The sequence below is a fragment of the Mixophyes fleayi genome, chromosome 4 (assembly GCF_038048845.1).
Source record: "Mixophyes fleayi isolate aMixFle1 chromosome 4, aMixFle1.hap1, whole genome shotgun sequence".
Taxonomy (NCBI): Eukaryota; Metazoa; Chordata; class Amphibia; order Anura; family Limnodynastidae; genus Mixophyes; species Mixophyes fleayi.
The window spans coordinates 303,955,444-303,968,324 of NC_134405.1; the positions used below are offsets into that span (position 1 = coordinate 303,955,444).

General features: G+C 37.5%; 1 protein-coding gene across 12 annotated transcripts in view; it reads left to right on the forward strand.

Moving 5' to 3' along the window:
* The window catches only part of LOC142152884 (protocadherin gamma-A4-like), a 445,481-nt gene that overhangs the window by 221,906 nt on the left and 210,694 nt on the right, over window positions 1-12,881 (forward strand). The window contains exon 1 of one of the 12 annotated variants that reach the window (XM_075209981.1): window positions 512-3,235. The exons of 10 other annotated variants lie outside the window; for them this stretch is intronic. In XM_075209981.1, coding sequence (XP_075066082.1) covers window positions 797-3,235 — 2,439 coding nt within the window. In that variant the 5' untranslated portion in view covers window positions 512-796. Of the gene's footprint in view, window positions 1-511; window positions 3,236-8,790; window positions 11,466-12,881 lie in introns of those variants that run through there. One more of the 12 variants, XM_075209982.1, reaches the window with a different exon arrangement.

Below are 12,881 nucleotides of genomic sequence, written 5' to 3' on the forward strand. Positions count from 1 at the left end.
ATATATGCCTTGTTTTTCAACTTGGAGAAGCTCTGTAAAATGCTTATGGTGGAAATAGTAAAAACTTTATGTTCAAATCCAGCCTGCTATACCTTTAGGACCACCCCATTCATAAACATCAAATTTACAATCAATATTCTAATATATTGTTCTCTTTATTACATCTGTCGCTTATTAGTGTTTGAAGCTTTTCATTACATTGGTCAAAGTGCACACAAAAAAGTGCTTCCCCACAGAAGTGCAACCACAACATAGGAGATGACACATGACATAACAAAGCAACCTTTATGCTTCTTTTTTTGTAGTTTGTAAGTAACCATTCATTTTTAGCATCAACATACTTTAAACACCCTTGTATATTTTAGCAAAAAGAAAAAAAATAAAGCATAAATAACATAGTAACTGTACGCACAGTCACATATACACCCACATATATAACATATCTGTATGGCTATCTGCTGAATAAAATTTCTTTTGTATTCAAGTACTGGATCTCAAATTACTACTGTAGACCAGAAGAGGGCAGCCTTGTCATTCAATGTTTGCATTCAGCTATATTACTGGATCTGCTTAAGTTAGCTTTGTACTCTCCTCCCCCTGGCTCAGTGAATCACCCTCCCATATTCCTCCCATATTTCCTCACACACACAAAGAAGAGCTGCTGATACGATAAGAATCCTGTGGATGTTTGTTTCATATGGATGGGTGGAAGTGGAGTAATGAATTTATAAACTGCGCACGTTTGGGATTATACAGGATTTATGTGACATCAAATATCAAGAAAATACTTTAAGATATGGACATCAGGATCTGTTCTCTGTGTTGGAAATGGCAAGTAGTGATTTCCTTTCTCCTTTGTAGCTGGGGCTGGGTCTCTGGGCAGATTCGTTATTCTATTGTGGAGGAGTCTGAGCTAGGAACATTGGTAGGAAATGTAGCTCAGGATCTGGGACTAAAGCGTGCAGAGGTCTCTCAGCGCAGGTTACATTTAAAATCTGAAAAATACCAAAAATATTTTGCTGTAAATAAGGCAAATGGAGGTTTAACTGTGAATAACAGGATTAATAGAGAGACCCTGTGTGGATCTAGGCTGAGCTGTTTGCTGCATTTGGAGGCAATTGCTGAAAATCCTTTGCAGATTATCAGTCTAGAAATAGAGATTCTGGATATAAATGATAACTCCCCTACTTTCTTATCTAATAATCGCACTATTGATATTACAGAAGTGTTTACAAATCCTGGTGCTCGATTTGCCTTAGAGATTGCAAAAGATTTAGATGTTGGTGTAAATGGTGTTAGTCAGTATACATTAAATGCAAATCCTTATTTTTCCTTATCTGTGAAGACTCGTAATGATGGAACTCTCATTCCTCAGCTGATATTAGAAAAGGTATTAGATAGAGAAGAAAAAAGAGAACAAAATCTTGTACTCACAGCTACTGATGGTGGAGAACCAGCCAGATCAGGATCCTGCAAAATAACAATAAATGTATTAGATATTAATGATAATTCACCAGTTTTTAATCAATCAGTTTATAAGGTCAGCCTCAAGGAAAATCTCCCATTAAAAACTGTTCTATTGACATTAAATGTGACAGATCTGGATGATGGTGCAAATGGGGAAATTCAGTTTTATTTTGATGATCATACTTCTGAATCTGCCAGAGAATTATTTGCTTTGAATGAAGACAGTGGAGAAATTTATATTAACGGAATGGTGGATTTTGAAGAAACAAATATTTATGAATTATCTATTAAGGCAGTAGACAAAGGCATTCCCAAACTGGAAGGGAACTGCTTAGTTCAGGTGGAAATAGAAGATGTAAATGATAATTCCCCAGAAATCACATTTACCACAGTAGTAAATGACATCCCAGAAAATGCACCACTAGGAACTGTTGTTGGATTTATTAATGTGAGAGACAAGGATTCTGGAAAGAATGGAGAAATACAACTGGATATGTCACCTAATCTGCCTTTTAAAATCAGACCTATTAAAAATCGTTACTCATTGGTCACAGATGGGAATCTGGATAGAGAGATAATATCCCAATACACTATTGAGCTGACTGCTGCTGATTTAGGGTCTCCTCCTCTGTACAGTAAGACAACTGTTATTCTCAGTGTGTCAGATATTAATGATAATGCACCGACATTTACACAGTCTACTTATACTGCTTTCATTAAGGAGAACAGTGACCCAGGTACTTTTCTATGTACTGTATCTGCTGTTGATCTAGATGAGGGTGTTAACTCTGATCTGGTTTACTCTATATTTGAGAGTGACATAGATGATTCCTCTGTATCTTCTTTTGTTTACATTAATTCTAATAATGGTAATATATATGCTCAACGCTCCTTTGACTATGAACACATCCAGGTCTTACAAATCACCATAAAGGTAGAAGATTCTGGATCTCCAAAGATATTTTCCACTGTCTTTGTTTTTATATTCATTTTGGATACAAATGACAACTCCCCCACCTTGCTGTATCCAGAGCACTCTGACGATCTCATTGTTCAAGAGAGGATTCCAAAATCTACAACTGCTGGATATTTGGTGACAAAACTCTCTGCAGTGGATCTGGACTCTGGTCACAATGCCTGGTTAGTCTTTAATCTAATTGAACCAGCCAATTCCTTATTGTTTCAAGTCTCTAAACATACAGGAGAGCTCAGAACTATGAGAGGTTTTCTGGAAACAGAAAATACAGAGCAACAACTTCTCATTTCTATCAGTGACCATGGGGATCCTCCTTTATCATCTACAGTCACTGTACTTATTAATGTAGCAGATGAGGTTGTGGTAGAAATACCCAAATCTGGTCATTTTATCACTAATTCCAAACCACCATCAGATATGACTTTGTATCTAATTATTTCCCTAGTGGCCATCAGCTTAGTTTCACTTGTTACATTCATTATATTATTGGTGAAATGTCTGAGGAAAGAAAGTTATGATTCCAGCAGTAGTTGCTGTTTTCTTACTGGATCCCAATCCAAACCCTACACAGATCAGTATCAGCCAGCTCTTTACTTGAACACAGACGGAACCTTAAAATACATGGAGGTCAGGATGGTTCCTCCAGGAACCCAAGGACAATATTACCAAACTAACTTTCCCCCAGCCCCCGGACTGCAAGATTTTAGTTGTATGAAGCCTCTGGATTTTCCCCAGTTAAATGATATGGCTAAAGACACCAATACTTCTAGTTGCTTGAATGATCCAGACAAGGTAAATCAGTATTTGAGCTTTCATTACTTTTCTAATTCATTTCTATGCACATTAATAAATGGTGTCTTGACATTTTGAAAGTTAATTATTTTATATATTTTATATATTTTAGGAAATATTTTGCTAAATATTTTCTACAGTAAGTAATTGATAAACTCCTAACAGTCTCTCTTTTTATTTAAAGTATTAAAAAACACATGCAAAGTGTATATATTTGTATTTTTATTTAACACTTTCACTAAAACTGAAAACAAAAATTATTTTAGCTATCATAGGGATTGTGTTCCAAATGCAGTTTTAATTTTTATTATTTGTTTTTATTTGATAGTAGTACCTAAGTTATATGCCTTTATAAGTGAGAGAGAGCATTTTACAGGTCTCTAATATTTCCTTTGCCAAAATATAATGCCCAGCACAGATATAAAAAAGCAGGCCTGCATAGTCTTCCCATATTTCTTTGAGCAATATAATGATCTACAAACAAATGCAGATGGGCAGCTTGTTTCAGTTTATGCAAATGAGCCAATTTTTGTTACATTAAAGTACAGCTCCATTCTGTATAACATATTCTGAATGTTCGATCTGACACTAAAGGTGTATCTCTACAATACCATATACTGTGTAATATCATATTTGAGTCATCCATTTGAAGGGTCTAGAAATTTCAATTGCCTTTAATTAATTAAAGATTATTTTTAATTCAAATGTATGCATTGACTTTGAACACTAGAAGGATATCAGGTCTTGTCTTATCCAGTGCCACAATTTCACATTCTGAATACATCTTTTTATGGATAGCTAAAAAGCTGTATATTTGCTATTTGGGCAAGCTTTCAAAATTACCAGATTCTACTTTATGTACTTTACAATTGTACATAGATGCGTAGACCTAGTTCTCCTCTGATAATGCAGTTGACTGGTATTTGACATCCCCATCACCAATAGACAGTATATCCCTGCTTCAATCACTTTGAAATGTCGCTACAAGACCAATCTTTCTTTCTTGCCACTGCGCATTCATCGCACCACTCTGTAAATTCCTACATGGTTTCAGTGTCCGCCAAAATCCAATAATTTATACTCAATCTCGCCTAAAATACCCACAACTACAACACCCTTTCACACATCTCCAATCTCATCTCAAAATAGTCTTCCCCATACTCGCTCAGATCTACCTTGGACATGCATCTTGCCTTTTCTCTGATAACCACCTGCTACTCCAGCATTCCTCTCAACATTTGGGTAGGCAGCATCGGGATGGGGGTGTGACCACGGTACGATGGGGGCATGGCCAAACCCCTGTGATGTGCCTAGTGCTTTTGGAGAACTAGCCTGCCCCACTCTCTCCTCGCCTCCAAACCCCTTCATGACCAGTGCACACGGCACTCCTTCACCGCTGCTCTGCCATGCAGAGCAGCAGTGACAGGAATACCTCACAACTTTCTCAGTGATCGGATCAGAGCTGTTCCGATTGGGATGGCGGGACAGAGCCCTCAAATCAGAACTGTCTCATGTAAATCGGGATGGTTGTGAGGCATGATTTAGCCTACGACTCTTCACATGCCTATGCCCACTTATGGAATTCCCTACCACACCTGTCCAGACACTCCCACATCCTTACTAAAATATTTTGTTAACTAATATGTATTTGCATAATTGAACCATGAACATATGTTTTTGATGGAATTTTTAATGTATTGCATAATCATGTTTTTATAAGTGATAAGGCATGTGATTAGTTTACACTGTATTAAAAAATGATTGTCGCATAATGAATTGAGGCATATTTTGTACATAAATATGTTTTCGGTGAATTTGGGTAATTTTTAATGTGCAATGTAAGAAAAGTATGTGTGGTTATCCTCAAGAATGAGCAGCATTTGTCACCTGTCCATGAGCTGACTTCGCTGACTATCTACCATCATCATCATCATCATCAACATTTATTTATATAGCGCCAGCAGATTCCGTAGCGCTTTATAATTGGGAACAAACATTAATAAGACAATACTGGGTAATACATACAGACAGAGAGGTAAGAGAAACCTGCTCGCAAGCTTACAATCTAAAGGGCATTGGGAGTTTGAAACACAAGGGCCTGTGCTACATCATATTGCACAATGTTAAGTGAAGCCATTTTAGCTGAGGGCACTTAAAATGCATGGATTATGTTTTTCAGGTCCTTACCCATTAGGGGTTAAAGTTGTTTTAGTCCCAGCCAATAGAATCCATGGGGAGTGGTTTCAGTCACCTCATTAGAAACTCCCATGGGCTTCTAGACCTTTCCTTCCTGTGATTTCACTGATGCCTCCCTCCCGCCCAGCTAGTTATTGTTTGATTTAACAATCTTTTTTACAGAGGAGGCGCAGTTGGTGGGAGAGCAGTGCAGTCAATGACTAGTCACAACGGTGGTTAGGATATTTGGCCGCACGTCACTGCCCCTTTCAAGTAACATTACTCTTGATCCTTCTGAGTGGAGGATCCCTTGGCGTGCTTTGCGTGGCCGTCAATGTTGAGTTCAGAGGGGAGCAGTCATGCCGACGCCTGTTTAACACCGGCCAATGTTAAGGGAGTATTCCTTGGTTTAGTTTGAATGCCATTTGGGCATTGCAGTATTTGGTTAGATGATTAGTTGTTTAGTTGACTGCAGTTTGCTCTCGCCACCACCAGGTGACTTTCATTTAATTGGTTTATGATTAATAAAAACTGCGACCTTTTGCCAAAGTAGCTATACGTGTCTGTGTCTTTATTTCATTAGATTAAGTAACACTTTTAAAGTACAAAGTTTGGTAAGGTGCGTGAAGGAAAAGGACATTAGCCATATGCGTTTTATGGACCAGCTAGAATGCAAAGGTAAAAGTATTGAGTGGGCTGTGTGTGTGGCAATGTTGGTCAGAGGGTTGTTGTCTTGCGTTAGCTGTGTAGAGGATGTTAATAGGGTAATCTGGGGAATTAAGATGGTGGTTGAGGAATATCATAACCTTGTCTGAAGAGGTGGGTTTTCAGTGAACGCTTGAAGGTTTGAAGACTAGAGGACAGTCTTACCATGCGACGGAGGGGTGCAGCCCGGAAACAATCCCGTATCCGAGAATGGGAGGATGTGATGAGAGTGGAAGAGAGATGTAGATCTTGTGCAGAACGGAGGTGTCGAGTAGGGAGATATTTTGAAACAAGTGAGGAAATGTATGTCTGTGCAATTTTGTTGATGGCCTTATATGTTAGTAGAAGAATTTTATATTGGATTCGTTGAAATACAGGCAGCCAATGTAGAGACTGACAGAGTGGCTCAGCAGAGGAATAACGGTTTGCAAGGAAAATCAATCTAGCCGCTGCGTGCAAAATAGATTGTAGGGGTTCAAGTCTGACTTTGGGAAGACCAGTAAGGAGGGAATTGCAATAGTCGATGCGGGAGATGATGAGTCCATGAATTAATGTTTTTGCGGTGTCTTGTGTCAGATATGTGCGTATTCTGGAAATGTTCTTTAGGTGTATGTAACATGACTTAGATATAGAGTTGATGTGGGGAATAAACAACAGTTGTGAGTCAAGGATTACACCTAGGCAACGAGCTTGTGGGGTGGGATTTATGGTCATGTTATCAACAGAAATAGAAATGTCAGGCAGGAAACTTCTGTTTTTGGGTGGGAATATTATTAATTCAGTTTTTGAAAGATTGAGTTTGAGTTGGCGAGAAGACATCCAAGATGAAATGGCAGAGAGACAGTCAGTAACTTGAGACAACACAGATGGTGAAAGATCAGGAGAGGATATATAGATTTGTGTATCATCCGCATAGAGATGATACTGATATCCAAAGGAGCTTATTAGTTTTCTAAGAGAAGTGGTGTAGATAGAGAATAGCAGAGGACCTAGGACTGAGCCTTGCGGTACTCCAACTGATAAGGGAAGCGGGGCAGAGGTGGATCTAGAGAAATTAAAACTGAAAGAGCGATTAGATAGGTAGGATGAGAACCAGGATAGGACAGTGCCTTCAAGACCTAGGGATTGTAGCGTTTGTATGAGGAGAGATTGGTCAACAGTGTCAAATGCAGCAGAGAGATCCAGGAGAATTAGAAGAGAGTAATGATTATTATTTTTTGCTGTGATCAAGTCATTGACAACCTTGATCAGCGCAGTCTCTGTCGAGTGTTGAGAGCGAAAGCCTGACTGAAGAGGATCTAATAGGTTGTTTGCTGTAAGAAAGTGTGTGAGGCGAGTATAGGCAATTCTCTCGAGAAGCTTGGAGGGGCATAGGAGTTGGGAGATGGGGCGGTAATTTATGAGAGAGTTAGGGTCAGAATTTTGTTTTTTTAAAAATGGGAGTAATCACTGCATGCTTGAAAAGTGATGGAAAAATACCAGTAGAAAGAGATAGATTACAGATTTTAGTTAGAAGGGGAATGAGCACATGAGACAGGGATATACCAATTTGTGAGGGAATGGGATCAAGAGGACAGTACTACTCTTTGTGCTTTGAATGAGCACATCTCCAATGTACTTGAGCAAAGTCATGTATCAGTACTGCATAAGTATCTATTTGCATTGTTATACAATGCTCACTATGTTACATATTTTAAAACAATACTTTAAATGTTTACATGTCTAGTCTATGTACTTCAGAATGTACAAATATACACACTGCTGTGTCGAAATATTCTAAGGTTCTTAAAAATATCTGAAAGATCAATATTACCGTATCATATATTTAACACTATTTCGCTGTCATTGGTCAGATTTTTAAGTGGAAGTTAAATATTTGGCAAATCAGGACCTGTTTGTTGATTAATTGGTCGGAAACAAAGCTTTCAAATTTGTCAAATCTCTAATTTTCACAGCTCTGGATACAATGATTCTCTCAAGCTATTTTTTTTGAGATTTTATTATGGTAAGATAAAAGTATAATGATACATAATGTAAAACTGAGAATGTAACACAAACAAAATTCCAATACCAAAATAACAATCATTATCTCTCTGCTTAAAAAAGATTTTCAATTTAATTAATATTAGTTTATTGTAATTAAATGGGTACATTGCCTACAGAAGAATATTGATACAATGGAAACTATCCAAAGAAGGGATAAATATATGGTGTAGGACTACAGTAAATCATGTATGATGTAAAATTATGGAGCATAATATGTACAGCTTAGAGCAAAAAAAGGGGAAGGTAGGACATGATTGAAACATTTAAATGCATTACAAATGTTTCAACAAGGTCCAAGAGGGAGTAATGTTAAAATTAACTCTAGAACAAGGGGACACAGTGTTAACTTGGTGGTACGTTCAAGACTAATTTTAGTAAATTATATTTTACTGAAAGAATGGATAAATGCTTCAAACTACCTTATGATATAGTTAGAATTTTAACTTGCTTTGGATAAACATAAGTCTGTTCTGAGAACAAACTAGTGAAGATTAAACTAATTATAAGTAGAATGGATAGACTAAATATAAGAATTAGTTACATGTTTGTTTGTGCTTGTTGACTATGAAATCTTCACTATTGACCAGAAGAGGGCAGCCTTGTCATCAAAATGTTTACTTAATCTATAGTAGTGGATCTGCTCATGTCAGCTCCACACTCTCCTCCCCCTGACTCAGTGAATCACCCGCCCATCTTTCCTCTCACACAAAGAAGAGCTGCTGCTCCGATGAGAATATTGTGGATGTTTTATTTCTATGGATGGATTGATTTTCTGTGGGGACGGAACAATGAATATATAACCTACATGCATTGTGGATAATACAGGACCTATATGACATCAAATATCAGGAAAATAGTTTAAGATATGGACATCAGAGGCTCCTTTCAGTGTTGGAAATGGCAAGTAGTGTTTTCCTTTCTCCTTTGTAGCTGGGGCTGGGTCTCTGGGCAGCTTCGTTATTCTATTGTGGAGGAGTCTGAACCAGGGACATTGGTAGGAAATGTAGCTCAGGATCTGGGACTAAAACGTGCAGAGCTCTCTCAGCGCAGGTTACATTTAACATCTAAAAATGATCACAAATATTTTGCTTTAAATAAGGTAAATGGAGGTTTGATCGTGAATAACAGGATTGATAGAGAGACCCTGTGTGGACCTAGTCTGAGCTGTTTGCTGCATTTGGAGGCAGCTGCTGAAAATCATTGGGAGGTTTTCAATCTAGAAATAGAGATTCTGGATATAAATGATAATTCTCCTACTTTCTTATCTAATAATCGCACTATTGGAATTACAGAAGTATTTGCAAATCCTGGTACACGGTATGCTTTAGAGATTGCAGAGGATTTAGATGTTGGTGTTAATGGTGTTAGTCAGTATACATTAAATACAAATTCATATTTTTCATTGTCTGTGAAGAATCATAAGGATGGAACTCTTATTCCTCAGCTGATATTAGATAAGACTTTAGACAGGGAATCCAAAAAAGAGCATAGTCTTATTCTCACAGCTACTGATGGAGGAGAACCAGCTAGATCAGGGTCCTGTCACATAACAATAAATGTATTAGATATTAATGATAATCCACCAGTCTTTGATCAATCAGTTTATAAAATCACAGTAAAGGAAAATCTGCCTTTAAAAACTGTTCTATTAAGATTAAATGCAACAGATCTGGATGATGGTGCAAATGGGGAAATTCAGTACTTCTTTGATGACAACACATATAAATCTGCTAGAAAATTATTTGCTTTGAATGAAGACAGTGGAGAGATTTATAGTAATGGGACTGTAGATTATGAAGTATTGAATTTTTATGAATTATCTATTAAGGCAGTAGACAAAGGAATTCCTATATTGGAAGGGAACTGCTTAGTTCAGGTTGAAATAGAAGATGTAAATGACAATTCCCCAGAAATTACATTTACCACAGTGGTAAATGACATTCCAGAAAATACACCACTAGGAACTGTTGTTGGATTTATTAATGTGAGAGACAAGGATTCTGGAAAGAATGGAGAAATACAACTGGATATGTCACCTAATCTGCCTTTTAAAATCAGACCTATTAAAAATCGTTACTCATTGGTCACAGATGGGAATCTGGATAGAGAGATAATATCCCAATACACTATTGAGCTGACTGCTGCTGATTTAGGGTCTCCTCCTCTGTACAGTAAGACAACTGTTATTCTCAGTGTGTCAGATATTAATGATAATGCACCGACATTTACACAGTCTACTTATAATGCTTTCATTAAGGAAAACAGTGACCCAGGTACTATGCTATGTACAGTTTCTGCTATCGATCTAGATGAGGGTGTTAACTCTGATCTGGTTTACTCTATAGTTGAGAGCCAAATAGATGATTCCTCTGTATCTTCTTTTGTGTATATTAATTCCAACAATGGTAATATATATGCTCAGCGCTCCTTTGACTATGAACACATCCAGGTCTTACAAATCACCATAAAGGTAGAAGATTCTGGATCACCAATGTTATTTTCCACTGTTCCTGTCTGTATTTTCATTTTGGATACAAATGACAACTCCCCCACCTTGCTGTATCCAGAACACACTGATGATCTTATTGTTCAAGAGAAGATTCCAAAATCTACAACTGCTGGTTATTTGGTGACAAAACTCTCTGCAGTGGATCTGGACTCTGGTCACAATGCCTGGTTAGTCTTTAATCTGATTGAACCTATCAATTCCTCATTGTTTCAAGTGTCTAAACATACAGGAGAGCTTAGAACTGTGAGAGGTTTTCTGGAAACAGAAAATACAGAGCAGCAACTTCTCATTTCTATCAGTGACCATGGGGATCCTCCTTTATCATCTACAGTAACTGTACTTATTAATGTAGCAGATGAGGTTGTGGTAGAAATTCCTAAATCTGGTCATTTTATCACAAATTCCAAACCACCATCAGATATGACTTTGTATCTAATTATTTCCCTAGTGGCCATCAGCTTAGTTTCACTGGTTACGTTCATTATATTATTGGTGAAATGCCTGAGGAAAGAAAGTTATGATTCCAGCAGCAGTTGCTGTTTTCTTACTGAATCCCAATCCAAACCCTACACAGATCAGTATCAGCCAGCTCTTTACTTGAACACAGACGGAACCTTAAAATACATGGAGGTCAGGATGGTTCCTCCAGGAACCCAAGGGCAATATTACCAAACTAACTTTCCCCCAGCACCTGGACAGCAAGATTTCAGTTGTATGAAGTCTCTGAATTTTCCCCAGTTAAATGATATGGCTGAAGACACCAATACTTTCAATTGTTTGAATGATCCAGACAAGGTAAATCAGTATTTGAAATTTCATTACTTTTCTCATTCATTTGTATGCAAATTAATATGTGGTTTGTTGGGAATTTGAAAGTTACTTATATATATTAGGAAATATTTTGCTAAATATTTTCTAAATTAATGGTTACATATTTTCAGTGTATTATAAAAGCAATTATTGATAATGGATTGTTGTATTTCTCTGTAATGATGCACTCATTACAGAGAACACGCAGTTATGATTTAGCCTGTTAGGCTTTATAAATGGGAAAACAGTTGCTTGCTTGACCAATATTTTGTAAAGATATACAAAAGTTGAAAGAACATTCGTGGCCAGTGGCTGTGGAGTCTTTGTGTTCTTCATTTGTTATTTTAATGGGCAGAGTGGTCATTTAAAACCAGCAGAAAATATTTCCCAGCCTTTTTAGTTTTGTGACCGACATTTATGTATTATATGAGCCTATATAACTAATGACGAGTTGGAGAAACTGGGGTGCTTCTGTTGTAAATATCATCATTTTATGTTTTTGTTTCTGTTTACATAATATAGCTCTTCTGTTAAGAAATGGGTATAGATGGCACAAGAGGTAATGGACGGAAAATAGTGAGAGAGGTCTAATTACAGTTTCTCAGCTGGTCTAAAGTAGGTAAAGTTTGGATGGTTGAAAAGGTTTGGAAGCCTCCAAATGTGGGCATCATGGTGGCTTAGTGGTTAGCACTTCTGCCTCACAGCACTGGGGTCATGAGATCAAGTCCCGACCATAGCCATATCTGTGTGGAGTTTGTATTTTCTCCCCGTGCTTACGTGGATTTCCGGTTTCCTCCCATACTAGTAGGGTTAATTGGCTGCTATCAAATTGACCCTTGTGTCTGTGTGTATGTGTATGTTAGGAAATATAGACTATAAGCCCCAGTGGGGCAGGGACTGATGTAAATGAGACCTCTGTACAGTGCTGCAGAGGAAGTGATGCTATATAAATAGATGTTGATGATGTATCAACCCCTGTATATTTACATGTTAGACACAGTTAAAGCACAAATCCACTCTCTGATCGATTTTACTTTGAATTCATTATTGGCATACTTTGCTCCATATATATATATATATATATATATATAAAGTTAACCCATGCATGATACTCATGCATTCTAGTCAAATCAAGCTACTCAAGGTCTTAAAATGGTTCTTGTCATGCATTTGGGCCTAGCCCAGGCCTCCTCAGGGGAAGAGCGTTACTTCCCGACGCAAGCGCCCTTTTTAATGTGTGTTCATGAGGCAAAAATTACCTCACGAAAATGAGTTTGACCCCTCAACTCGGAAATTTAGCCTTTACTACCCCTCCCACGGGGGGAAGGGGGGATGATGGAAGTTAACTGACTTCACTATTCTAATTTTTTTGTCAAATAATGTCAGTATACCAAATTTCAG